Consider the following 13,622-nt stretch of genomic DNA (forward strand, 5'->3'; position numbering starts at 1 on the left):
CTTGAGGTTGTACAAGAGGAGGCGGCAACCACAGCATCACACAATTTAACGACAGTTGCCATTCCAGTCTTGTATATGTTTATGCATTGGGCTGTACACGTCAGGTGTAGACGAGTTTTGCAGAAGCAATGTTAGGCCTTGTTCGTCGTGGAAATACATTGTCTTCATGATGGCACAGATTTCCAAGGCCAAGCTCATTCCAGGGTGAAACATACAAGGCGAGATTGTGAATCGTCCAGTTGCCGGGATCAGATGACTTACACTGGGATGCTGGGGGTTGAAGCTGATAGCCTGTCAGTTCACACCAGCCGACTGGGTAGAGATCTGGAGATTCACAGTCGACCCACTGGTCGTACTCATCCTCCCAGCCGTCAAAGTGAATCCTGAGGAGCCGGTGGACAATGCGCGTCACGGTGGCCACGCACACCAGCCGTGGCTCCATCAGATCCACCGCTTCCAGCTTCATGCCCACACGGAAACCATGGTTTGGAACTTCCTGCGTTGGAAAACAAAGTTAGCATGGAAATCTCCTTTAAATATGTTTCTGTCAGCCCTGCTTAATATTGAGCTCCAGTTCATATATTAGCAAACCACAGGAATATTTCACACCACAGTACTTGTAGGCAGTGAGACGTCACAGCACAATCTCATTCAACATCTGAAGCACGCAAAGTCTTCACAATCAGACCACTATCAGCAGAGGGTACTCTGACCAATCTGCCTCCTCCTTAACCAGGCACAACAGACACCAGTTGCAACCACGCAGAGACCCTACTTAAGATGGATAAGCCCAATAGAGAATATGGGGGGGGGGGGGGGGGGGGGGGAGTGGTGTGTGTGTGTGTGTGTGTGTGTGTGTGTGTGTGTGTGTGTGTGTGTGTGTGTGTGTGTGTGTGTGTGTGTGTGTGTGTGTGTGTGTCTCCTAGTACATTAACTAAGTGTGAAACAAAAACATATATTCACTTCAGAACGTGATAGTTGCCATACAAGTGAAACAAGCAGCCATTCGATCCACAAACCTTCATCAACGGGCACCTCACACCATTGGGACTGGCTGCAAACTCAGCAGCTTTTAGCTAAGGTCACAATGTAAAAACATCCCAGACAAAAGTCTGTGTACAAGCCTGACATAAAGATCAGAATCTCAACGCAAAATATGTTTTCATGGTATCAGCGCGCCGTTCAAAGAAAATCTCCATAAATGACTCGTTAGAAATGATAGAAATAATTTGCATTTTTGACAGCGTTCTCTCACCTTGTTGAACAGCTTGACTGGTGCTGCAACAGATCCAGTTTCCCTCAGGTAGTCAAACCATTTGAAAGGTATTTTGGAGTAACCTGCAAAATAGACACCATCATCTTATGAGTGGCAGCAGATTAATCATCATCTGCCTGAATGACCCACTATGGTTCACAAAGAGCTAATCACAATCACAATACTTTATTAGACAAGTAATTTTTGCAACATACGAGGAATTTCATTTGCCAGGTCAGTCATACAAGTAAAAAGCAACAGAACACACAAAATACATTTTAACATAAACATCCACCACAGTGACTCCTCCACATTCCTCAATGTGATGGAAGGCGGAAAAAAAAGTTCAATCTCTTCCCTTCCTTGGTCTCCCGCGGTCGTGGGCCTCGAGCCTTCCATTGACGGGGCGATCTTGGTTTCCGTAGCTGGCGGTCGAGCTCTCCGTGCCAGGGCGATTAAGCTCCTGCATCGGGGGGGGGAATCTCAGCTCCCCCGCGCCGGGCGATCTGAGATTTCGGCGGTCGGGGCTGGCCAAACCTTCTGCGTCGTTGGAGCTCCCCACATCTACTGCATCTACCCGAGACTGCAAGCTCCTTGATATTGAAATCGGCAGGCTGCAGTTGTTAGGCCGCAGAGCGACCAGAGATACGACCCGGAAAGTAATCACATCTCCGGCAAGGGTAAGAGATTGAAAAAAAGTTTCTCCCGACCCCCTCCCCCAACATAAAACAAACCAGAGAACATTAAACACAAACTTTTAATTTAAAACACACTAAAAATAACAAAAGACAGATTGTTGGCGAGGCTGCCGGCGTCGGCGCCCCCTGGTGGTCCTTCTAAATCACATACGTTGACAATAGACACTCAAGGCGATATTTGGGCAGGTTCAAAGGTTTAAAGGTTCATGTATTGTCACATACACCAATTGGTGTAGTGAAATTCAAGTTGCCATTGCAGCACATTAAAAAAAATACAAACATAACAATAATAAAGACATTTAAACATAAATTAAACATAGGCGATATTTGGGCAGGTGACTAACAGTTGGGTTTTAAGGAGCACTTGAATAACAGGGGAAGCGATAGCGAGGTAGGGCAGTTTAGGAGAGAATTCCAAATCTGTAGTGCCTTTGGCAGCGGTAGGCACAGCCAAGGACATGCACGCAGCAAGGACATGCACGGAGCTAGGACATGCACGGAGCTAGGACTGGAGATGTGCAGCTACCACACAATGGGCAAGGTTTCAGACAGGAAAAGCCAACGCTATGGAACAATTTGGAAACAAGGGGGTGACGTTTGAACTGTTGAATTAGGAACTGGCCTGACGTGTCAGATTTGAAGAGTTCAGTGAATTGGACGACTCACTGAGTTTAATGAGCAAGGATAACAGATGAATAAGGACAACAGAACGTGACACAATCTCAAGTTTACAGAAGGCAGAACACCCAGTGAATTGGAGCCAAGAATGGGGTTGAGGGTTTCAGCACCAGATGACACTGATACAAGCTTTCAAGCATTGAAGGACAAGCAGATCACAGAGCATGAGATCTTACAATGTCAGATCAGCTCGGCCTTGACCAAACAAATAATGCTGAATTTCTATTTCAAAGTGTAAGAGTTTGAAACTTGGCCGAGTACGAGAGACATTACCTCGGGGTGGCGTCAGCTCAATTTTGTTAATTTCACAGAATCCTACGGGAAAGATTGACGGGGATGTGGAATGATAGCAAAACCAGTCAGAGCCATCTGCTGCCTCCGAGCCATCGATCCCAATCATCAGGTAGCCCTCTGCCAACACCTGAGGATAGAAAGGAAATTCACCAAAAGTACATATGGACAACGTGAACACAGATAATATACATCGGTGCATATAGTGACTTTGCCTCTCAGTACAAATCAGGAATATCAAGGACAACCAAAGCAGCCCCACTTTATAAAAGGGAATCAGTCAATGGTACAGCATCTCTGGCTAGTAAAATTCATCAGGACAGTATCACAGAATTGGGATAATCTGCTTCTTTTTCATGGAAGTAAGACAAAAAGGGATTTGCACTATGACACAGCGTCAGCACACCGTTGCTGCCAGTAACTAGTGCAAGGAGCAGCAAAGATATGCAGCATGAGTACACTCACACCCCAATCCACAACACACCCGACACAATGCCAAGCCAAGTGCAGGCGTTTCCCTAATGAATGGAGGAACTCAGTGAAGCACAGAGGCCAAGTCTCTTCCGGCTGCTCCCAAATAAAAACAATCAAACTGCCAACAATCTAACTCTGTTCATAGTGGAGTTGCTTATTCATAACTGCACATTCTGCGATGAAATGGATAGGAATCTAAAGTGGGAATGGTCTCTTCACCGCCCCAAAGAATAAAAATATTTTCAAAAGATTTTTTTAAAAACACCAATTTACAAAAACAGATGAACCTACAACTCAACAGTAATACTGGCCAGCTTTTAATCTCTGGTGCAAGACCTGAAAGTGGGGTGGGAGTGGGAGTGGGCTACACTGACCTCCCGAGATGAAGTTTACCCATGTAACCCAATGGCAGTATAAACAGGTGTAGTGCTTCACGTCATAGTTACATGCATCACTGACAATGTCAAGCATCTGAACATGGAAACACATGAGTTTTCAATTATTCTTTCTACCTGCAAAGAGTTCTATATTTGGGCTGTCAAGATCTCTTGATAATGCACCCACTACACTCGGGTTCCTCACATAAAAACATAGAAAATAGGTGCAGGAGTAGGCCATTCGGCCCTTCGAGCCTGTACCGCCATTCAATATGATCATGGCTGATCATCCAACTCAGTATCCTGTACCTACCTTCTCTCCATACCCCCTGATCCCTTTAGCCACAAGGGCCACATCTAACTCCCTCTTAAACATAGCCAATGAACGGGCCTCAACTACTTTCTGTGGCAGAGAATTCCGCAGATTCACCACTCTCTGTCTGAATTTTCTTTTTCTCATCTCAGTCCTAAAAGACTTCTCCCTTATCCTCAAACTGTGACCCCTTGTTCTGGACTTCCCCAACATCGGGAACAATCTTCCTGCATCTATCCTGTCCAATCCCTAAAGAATTTTGTAAGTTTCTATAAGATCCCCCCTCAATCTTCTAAATTCTAGCGAGTACAAGCCGTGTCTATCCAGTCTTTCTTCATATGAAAGTCCTGCCATCCCAGGAATCAGTCTGGTGAACCTTCTCTGATATTCCCTCTATGGCAAGAATGTCTTTCCTCAGATTAGGAGACCAAAACTGTACGCAATACTCCAGGTGTGGTCTCACCAAGACACTGTACAACTGCAGTAGAACCTCCCTGCTCCTATACTCAAATACTCACAGCAGCTGCCACAGGTTGGACAGGTGGAAATATTGAACTACACCCTTCATAAATAGATTCTTACCCCAGATGTCAAAAGCTATTTCAGATCTGCAGCAAGACAACAATGAGCCTACAGGCAAGGCAGGGACTGACAAGTGTCAGCAGTTAATCCTGCACATGCTCACACCTTTATACCCATACTACCACCGAGATGCTAGGCATCAGCAGAACCCACCTACAGTGGAGTGATGGCTCATACACGCCACTGTGTACACTAGTTGTGAGAAGCAGCAAAGTGTAGCAGGGCAGCTTGAGCAACATGAGCTCAAACTGATTTTGCTGATGTTTTATGTCACAAAGAGGATACGTGGTTTCCATTAAAGTGGATTGGTGCATTTGGAGCCGATGATGTGACCACTCCTACATCATCAAGACCAAGCGTAGACGAGGCCACCGTTTTGTACAGCTCCTGTATTCTGTCCACAATAACCATCTAGAGTTTCTAGTGAATCCCCCCCCCCCACCTTCTGCATTTCATTTCCCTTCCTATTCCCTGTCTGTCCCCGGCCTTCTCCACAAATGCAAAGAACAGCACCTCAGATTCCACTTCGGTAACTTGCAAATCATTGGTATGAAAATATTTTGAAATTGTAAGATTACCCATACTCCTTTTCCACTACCACCCGTCTGTCTGGTTGTTCACTTTTTACTGTCCCTCTATCTACTCTCCTTCCAGACTCAATCAGCCCATCACCCCCACCCCCTGTTCAACTGGTTCCACATATCACCCACCAGTTTATGAGCCACCCTTGCCCATACTTCTATATACTGGCCATCTTTCCTCTTCCCTGCACCCTGCCATCCCCCCGTACTGACGGAGGGTCTCAATCCAACATGCAGACATATCCTCTTTGCCTCCACAGATACTGTCCGACCTGCTGAATTCCTCCAGCAACTTATTTTATTACTCCAGATTCCACCATCTGCATCGAGCGACGAGACAACAGACAGCATGGAATGGAGAGCTTACCTTTCTGACAGTTGCTACACAGATGGCAGAAAGATTCAGAGGGTCAATTGCTTCCAGTTTCATCGCTTCCTGGAACCACTCTCCGCTTTGGTCAACATCTCTTACCTGAAGGTTGAGAGATTCAAGGCAATCACAAAAATCTTTGAAATGGATCCTCATGACATGAACATGACCCATTCCATGTCGCCCCAAGGTGACGCTGGGAAGCTGCACCAATTCAAGGCCAGTTAAAAGACGACTACCCAAGTGTGGAGGCTGAAGTCACACAGATCAGACCAGCAGGGTTTGTTTTATTTTTTTCAAAAGGCCATCAATGAGCCAGTTGAATTAAGATGATTTGACAGCAAAGACATATTATCCAGATATTTAAGAAGGAACTGTTATTAGATGCTGGAAAAGTCAAAGGTAGACAAAATTGCTGGAGAAACTCAGTAGGTGAGGTAGCATCTATGGAGCGAAGGAATATGGGGTCAAAAGACTCGAAACGTCACCTATTCCTTCGCTCCATAGATGCTGCCTCACCCGCTGAGTTTCTTCAGCATTTTTTTCTATCCAGATATTTAAGATCATTTCAAATTATTAGATGAGTAATTTATCTCACTTTCTCTGGATTATCTCTTGCAATAACAAATAGACTCTTCTTTAAGACAGCAATTTTAATCAACTTAAGTAGTGGACAATTAAAGGGCCCTGAAGCAGAAGGCACTCTACAAGATCCTTAGTTACCATTTATAGACTATGGCCGTTTTCCTGGACTGCCCTGATTACCTGTACTGGTGAAACAAAGGTCCGTGCATCATTTCCTGCAGTAAAACCACTTGTTACAGATTTCCAGATCAGAAAAACGCCCAAGCCACCATTCCGCAGTCTCCTATCACAATTGTCAACTCATTTATCCAACACACCGCAGATCTATTGTGCCTTCATCTTCAGTACCAGAATGACAAAGATTGACAACTGTTTGAGAATCTTACGCCAAGGCACAACTGCATGTGAGTATTCAAATACTCGGTCTTTCATTTTAAAAAAACCCTGCCTTTTAAGTCACGATTTTTCCATTTAGAAAGATAAGGATTAATGCATTACCATCGTACTTTTTAAGAAATAAACATCTAATCTATAAAGTACGGAGACGAGGTAACACTTTTTTCTCACTGTGAGTGGTGAGTCTGTGGAATTCTCTATCTCAGAGGGCGGTGGAGGCCGGTTCTCTGGATGCTTTCAAGAGAGGGCTCTTAAAAATAGCGGAGTCAGGGGATATGGGGAGAAGGCAGGAATGGGTTACTGATTGGGGATAATCAGCCATGATCACATTGAATGGCGGTGCTGGTTTGAAGGGCCGAATGGCCTACTCCTGCACATATTGTCTATTGACTTTAATCAATTTTCAAATTGTAACCAAACTATAATCTACAGCAAAAAGTAAAAGCATCTAAAAGTAACTCTTCAGCCGAGGTTCACTTAGCGATTTTCACTTCTAGAAAATCCAGTTTGTCCAGTGGCATTTATTTAGAGAGGGCTTGTATACAAAAACAGGGATGTAATGCTGAGGCTCTATAAGGTGTGGTCAGGTCGCATTTGGAAATCTGTGAGCAATTTTGGGCACCATATCCGAGGATGTGCTGGCTCTGGAGAGGGTCCAGAGGAAGTTTACAATAATGATCCCAGGAATGAGTAGGTTAACATACGATGAATGTTTGACAGTACTGGGCCTGTAATCTCTGGAGTTTGGATGAATGAGGGGAGACCTCATTGAAACATACAGAATAGTGCATGGGCGGAAATCACCATCAAAACATGGGAGGTTCAGTTTCTTGATGGTCGCACGAACGCGCATCTTCGGCCGTGGGCCCTGTGGACGGTAACATCGGGAGCTGGCCTGGTCGGTGACTGACTCCAAACTCCAGCAACAGCAGCTCCATCCGCTCCGAATCGTGGGGCTTGAACCAGCCCGTTCGCGCGGCCTTTTATCCCCCGGCGCAGCTTAAAACCGGCCACAGGCTCTTCCATCGCCCGGTGGGGGCTTCAACATCAGGAACATCAGGCGATGGAAGGTCCCGTGGCCAATTTTAAGCCAAGCAGGGCGGTGAAAGGCCCCGTGAACGGGACGATTCAAGCTTCACTCTATGATCTTTGCTCTATCAGGACATCTCCCTCCTCCAACCACCGCACTCTATCCTCAGTCCCACCCCCCTACTTCCGCCTCTGACCAACACCTCCCTCCTCCAATCATCACGTTGAATCATCATGTTCCGCCCCCCCCCCCCCACTGCCTGCCGACCGACGTCTCTCTCGTCCAATCGCCACCCTCGATCATCAGTCCCACCCCCACTGTCTCGCGGAAAGCGGAGATTTATAATAGATTTTATTCCCACCGAATTTCAAAATCCGAATTGCAAAACATGGGGGTGGGGGGGGGGATTGTCCCTCACTTCTCAAAACATGGAGGGGACATGTGTCCCGTTTCTCCCTCCCCCCCGGGATTTCCGCCCATGGAATAGTGAAAGGCTTGGATAGAGTGGATGCAGAGAGGATAATTTTACCAGTGGGAGAGTCTAGGACTAGAAGCCATAGTCTCAGAATTAAAGGACGTTCTTTTAGGAAGGAGATGAGGAGGAATTTCTTGAGTCAAAGGGTGGCGAATCTGTGGAATGCTTTGCCACAGAAGGCTGTGGAGGCCAAGTCAGTCGGTATTTTTAAGGCAGAGATAAATTCTTGATTAGTGCGGGTATCAGAGGTTATGGGGAGAAGGCTGGAGAATGGGGTTAGGAGGGAGAGATAGATCAGCCACGATTGAATGGCAGAGTAGACTCGATGGGCCGAATGGCCTAATTCTGCTCCTATCACTTATAATCTAATGAAATGCCAGCAGCTTCAAGATCTGATTAATGCATCAGGAAAGTCAATGGGGTCTTGATAGTGGGCTGGAACTCTCCTACATTGGTCAGCATTAAAAACCTACCTTTGCAAATAACTGTGCAGAAGCATCACAGTGGCCTTCTTGTTTCTTTGAACCATCTAGATGCAAAAGAAAGTTAAAAATGGAATTAAATCTACAGGGTGGCACGCAATCAAGGGATGACAATATTAAGTTAACAGAGATGCAAAGCCAAACTTGAATGAAAGTCAGTGTTGCGGCAGATGCCCAGAGCAGTGAATGTCTGCACAACAAGCTCAGTCAGTCCAGGCTTCAGCTGCACACTCACTTGAAACCAGATTAAAACTTCATAGTTAATGCTACCAGCAATCCCTCCCAGGCTCAAAGGAGTTTTTCATTGTCATGTGCCAACAGAACAATGACATTTGTACTTGCAGATGGTGTCCATGATCGCCTATTGTCCGCTAGAACCAAGTGAGGGGGGGGTAAAGATTAACCCAAGGCCGGGAGAGAAGAAACGCGGCTTTGACACATGGTGCGCCAGGGACGGGCCCGGTACCCACGCCGCCGCCATGTTGCTGGCTCTCTCGGTTCCCACATCATGTGGCAACAGGTCATTGGGTAATTGGCAGCAGTGGGGGTGTAGTGCAGCAGGTGCCTCGGTGCTATCACCAACATCCATCGTATAGAGGTCCGTTATTGCCTGGGTTTACTGTACTTTTCCCTCATCTCATGGTGCAGACTTCAAGGGCATGCATGGCTGACCATGGATGACAGAATAAATCTCCATTCTATAGTTTCCAAAGAAGCAAAAGGCTTTGAACATGACACTTACCTGATCGTTTGAATCTATGTCCAATACTTCGTGACCAACCAGTTGGGTGAATGAGGGGGCTCAACATGTGACACCAGAAATCATCTGTCCCATCCTCACACTCCTCATAAATCAGCCGCAAACGACCGCCCACTATGCTTTCAACAACTGCTATTCTGGTTCGGCAGAGGTGCGTCTTATCCACCACCTCTACACGCATGGCAGTTTTGAAAGGATACTGCATGCTCTCGACAACCTGCAAAACACATTGACATCACTGATGGAAAGTAATCTGCTTCATCCACATTGCTTTCTTTGAAGCACACCAATGATACATTCACACCAGCTGCTGGTGTCCACTGCTGCCCAGAGTCACAAGCCAGTGTTAATGGTCTTGGTCTCAAATGGATCATCAATGCAGGGTTATGACAGAAGCTCTTACATTTACACCAGTCACAAAGATTTCGCACCGGTCATAAAGTCCTATCTAAATCTACATGGGGTTGGGGCAGCCAACATTAACATTAATGGCTTGGGTTACAAGAGTAGTAAGTAAATAACTTTATGCTATCCCACGCTGGATAAACATTAAAAATCCATGGGCAAGGACAAAGTACAGAATCATTAAATGTTGCAGGACTTGGCATGGAAACCAAGGACAAACTGGCAGGTCAACAGCATTAAATGAAATACAGTATGTACAACATAGGATTGAACGATAAAAAAACAATGCTTATGGGAATAGGAGTTAGGCAGCCTACCTGCGAACAGAAGTCAGGAGGAAGAGTCTTTGCACCAGTTAATCTTTTCACAAGGAAAGCTTTCCAGTTTGCATATTTATGTTGGATAGCTGGAACGGTAAAAGAGCGAGAATTACACAAGAAAAGCAATATTTAGGAAACACAGCATTGACGCATATCATTGCAAATAAGTCAAGTCCAACAGAATACCCATGAATATTGCAGAATGATTCTGCATCTGAAAAGATTGGCCATTACTGTAAAGCAAGTCTTTCCAAATGCAGAAGTTTTTCCAAATGCAGAAGGTTTTCCAAATGCAAATGGACCCAAACAATCTTTCCAGGCGAGGCAAAGGTTCACTTGCACCTCCTCCAACCTTATCTACTGTATCCGCGAGAACAAGCGCAGGCTCGGCGATCATTTCGCTGAATACTTCCGCTCAGTCCATCGTAACCTACCTGATCTCCTGGTGGCTCGGCACCTGAACACTCCCTCCCATTCCCAATCTGACCTTTCTGTCCTGGGCCTCCTCCATTGTCAGAGTGAGGCCCAGCGCAAATTGGAGGAACAGCAGCTCATATTTCGCTTGGATAGTTTACACCCCAGCAGTATGAACATTGGCTTATCTAACTTCAGATAGCCCTTGCTTTCCCTCTCCTTCTCTCCCCCTTCCCAGTTCTCCTACCAGTCCCACTGTCTCCGCCTACTTTCTATCTTTTTCCCATCCCCTCCCCCGACATCAGTCTGAAGAAGGGTCTCGACCCGAAACGTCACCCATTCCTTCTCTCCATAGATGCTGCCTCACCCGCTGAGTTACTCCAGCATTTTCTGGCTACTTTCTTTCCAAATGCATTTGAGATGGTGGACATATCTAAAGTAAAATGTTATCGACTAAGGTGGTTTAAGAATGGCAGAGGAATGTGGATGTGAAAACAGACTGAGTAACCCGAATAAAGAAGAGAGACAATGGCAGAACATATGAACAGATGCAACACAGATCCAAATATATGTGTTGCAAATTTCACAACATTCTGTAGACGTTCAGAAAGGTATTATGGGGCTGGGTCATGGTGTGCCTTCGAAACAGAATGAGGATTTTAATTCAATTTGGAGAGGCAGGGGGAGCTAGCAGAGCCAAACATGAACCTAAGTGATGCAAGTTTGGAATGGAACGAAATCAGTCCAACCTCACATCCGCCATGTCATTAAAACCTCCTTCTTTCATCTCCGCAACATTGCCAAACTCAGACCCTCTCTCACACCGCCCGCTGCTGAAAGACTCATCCATGCCTTCATCTCCTCCCGACTGGACTATCGTAACTCACTTCTCCTTGGCATCAGCTCCACCTACATCAACCGACTCCAACTGGTCCAGAACGCAGCCGCCCGACTCATCACCCACACCAAATCCTGGCATCACATCACTCCAGTCCTCAAACAACTTCACTGGCTTCCCATCTCCCACCGGATCACCTACAAAATCCTGGTCCTCACCTACAAAGCCCTCCACCATCTGGCCCCCCCATATCTCACTGACCTCCTCTCCCCCTACCAACCCTCACGGTCCCTCAGATCCACATCAGCCGGTCTCCTCTCCATCCACAAGTCCAACCTCCGCAGTTTTGGGGACAGAGCCTTCTCCAGGGCAGCTCCCAGGCTCTGGAACTCCCTCCCCCAACTGATCCGCAATTCCGTGCCCCTCACCATCTTCCAGTCCCGCCTCAAGACCCATCTCTTCACCTCTGCCTATCCTTAGCCCCACGTCCCCCTCCCTTTTCATCTGTGCATTAATTGCCTCATACTGTGTTTTGTATTGAATTCTGTCTTTACTTTGTGTACTAGTCATGTCTCTACTATTTATTTCATTCCCCTTACATGTTTTTCCTCTACATGCTCAATTTTTGTAAGGTGTCCTTGAGACTCTTGAAAGGCGCCCATAAATAAAATTTATTATTATTATTATTATATTGACACTATGGCCAAGAAATAATGCCATGCCTCTACTTTCTTAGAAGACTAAAGAAATTCATCATGCCTCCAACTACTCTTACCAATTTCCATTAGAGGCACCACAGAAAATATCCTATTGGGATGCATCATCATTTGGTTTGGCAACTGCTCTGCCCAAGACCTCAAGAAACTAGAGAGTTGTGGATCACACAAACCAGCTTGACCCCATCATTTCCATCTATACTGCACAATGCTTCAAGATAGCAACCAGCATATTCAAGAACCATTTATACCCTGGTCATTCCCTCTTCTCTCCTCACGTCAGACAGAAGACATAAAGGTTTGAATGCACATACAACCAGATTCAGGACCAGCTCCTTCCTCCCCTGAACAGACCCAAAGACAAAGTCATAATCTCCCAACAAACCCATTTCAGACCTTTCACTTCTATTTTTTGCAGTTACAACACTATTCTGAACTCATGCTTACTATGCCCTTCACACTACCTGTTGTACTTACATATGGCGTAATCGCACTTATGTTTGATATGATATATCGTTTTTCATCGTAAATACGAATAATAAACCACCACCAACTGAATGAAATACCTGCCAGTTGGTGATAGTGCAAAAAATGAAGTGTGTGAGAACAGGGATTAATAGACAATAGGTGCAGGAGTAGGCCATTTGGCCCTTCGAGCCAGCACCGCCATTCAACGTGATCACGGCTGATCATCCCAATCAGAATACCCCGTTCCTGCCTTCTCCCCATATCCCCTGACTCCACTATTTTTAAGAGCCCTATGTAGCTCTCTCTTGAAAGCATCCAGAGAACCTGCCTCCACCGCCCTCTGAGGCAGAGAATTCCACAGACTCACCACTCTCTGTGAGAAAAAGTGTTTCCTTGTCTCCGTTCTAAATGGCTTACTCCTTATTCTTAAACTGTAGCCCCCGGTTCTGGACTCCCCCAACATCGGGAACATATGTTGCTATCTCAGTCGCCATGAGACAGACAATATTTCAAAGTTTGTAACTTCAGCAAGGAACAAATAATGCTTTAATATTTCACAGAACAGGGATAACAAGGGCAAAATCTAGAAATTCGTGCAGTTAAGTGAGTCCCTTTGAAAAGAATGGTTTCAGAGGTGGATTTCTTCACTTAATTTTGTAAATTCAAAGAATCATCCTACAATGAAAGTGAGAAAGTAGAAGGCTCACGCTGGAATTGGCAGAATCTACTCACGAGTTGTAGTTATTTTGGAGAGATATGGGTCAGCCTTGGCCACATGATCACATGAGTTAGTGTAGCGACCACTGCAAGATATATATAGTGTCATTGTTGCCAATTACAAATGAATAAAAGCATGAATTTGCACTGGCAAGGACAGAGTGACAATAGTTTCAAAAGATAACATGTCAAGGCAGATTAATAGTGACAGCACAGATAAATCACAGGCATCATTCACTGCATCTTTTTGTTGTGCAGAGCAGGATGCAGCAAGTAGATAGAAAAGCCCATCTTGCTCAACACTCTTCAGTTGTTTCATTTCCACAAACAATGTCATTTGCAGACAAACCTTTCCTTGAAGAACACAATGAAGGTTAGCAGAGAGTTTTAAACAAGG

General features: G+C 45.5%; 1 protein-coding gene across 4 annotated transcripts in view; it reads right to left on the bottom strand.

Moving 5' to 3' along the window:
- mbtd1 (mbt domain containing 1) overlaps window positions 1-13,622 on the bottom strand; it is a 54,715-nt gene that overhangs the window by 11,781 nt on the left and 29,312 nt on the right. For all 4 annotated transcript variants that reach the window (XM_033044713.1, XM_033044711.1, XM_033044712.1 and 1 more), the window contains exons 8-14: window positions 10,070-10,158; window positions 9,330-9,564; window positions 8,579-8,634; window positions 5,617-5,721; window positions 2,905-3,052; window positions 1,256-1,338; window positions 262-496 (exon numbers count right to left, since the gene is read on the bottom strand). In XM_033044713.1, coding sequence (XP_032900604.1) covers window positions 262-496; window positions 1,256-1,338; window positions 2,905-3,052; window positions 5,617-5,721; window positions 8,579-8,634; window positions 9,330-9,564; window positions 10,070-10,158 — 951 coding nt within the window. The remainder of the gene's footprint in view (window positions 1-261; window positions 497-1,255; window positions 1,339-2,904; window positions 3,053-5,616; window positions 5,722-8,578; window positions 8,635-9,329; window positions 9,565-10,069; window positions 10,159-13,622) is intronic.

This window comes from Amblyraja radiata, chromosome 26 (genome assembly GCF_010909765.2).
Source record: "Amblyraja radiata isolate CabotCenter1 chromosome 26, sAmbRad1.1.pri, whole genome shotgun sequence".
Classification (NCBI taxonomy): domain Eukaryota; kingdom Metazoa; phylum Chordata; class Chondrichthyes; order Rajiformes; family Rajidae; genus Amblyraja; species Amblyraja radiata.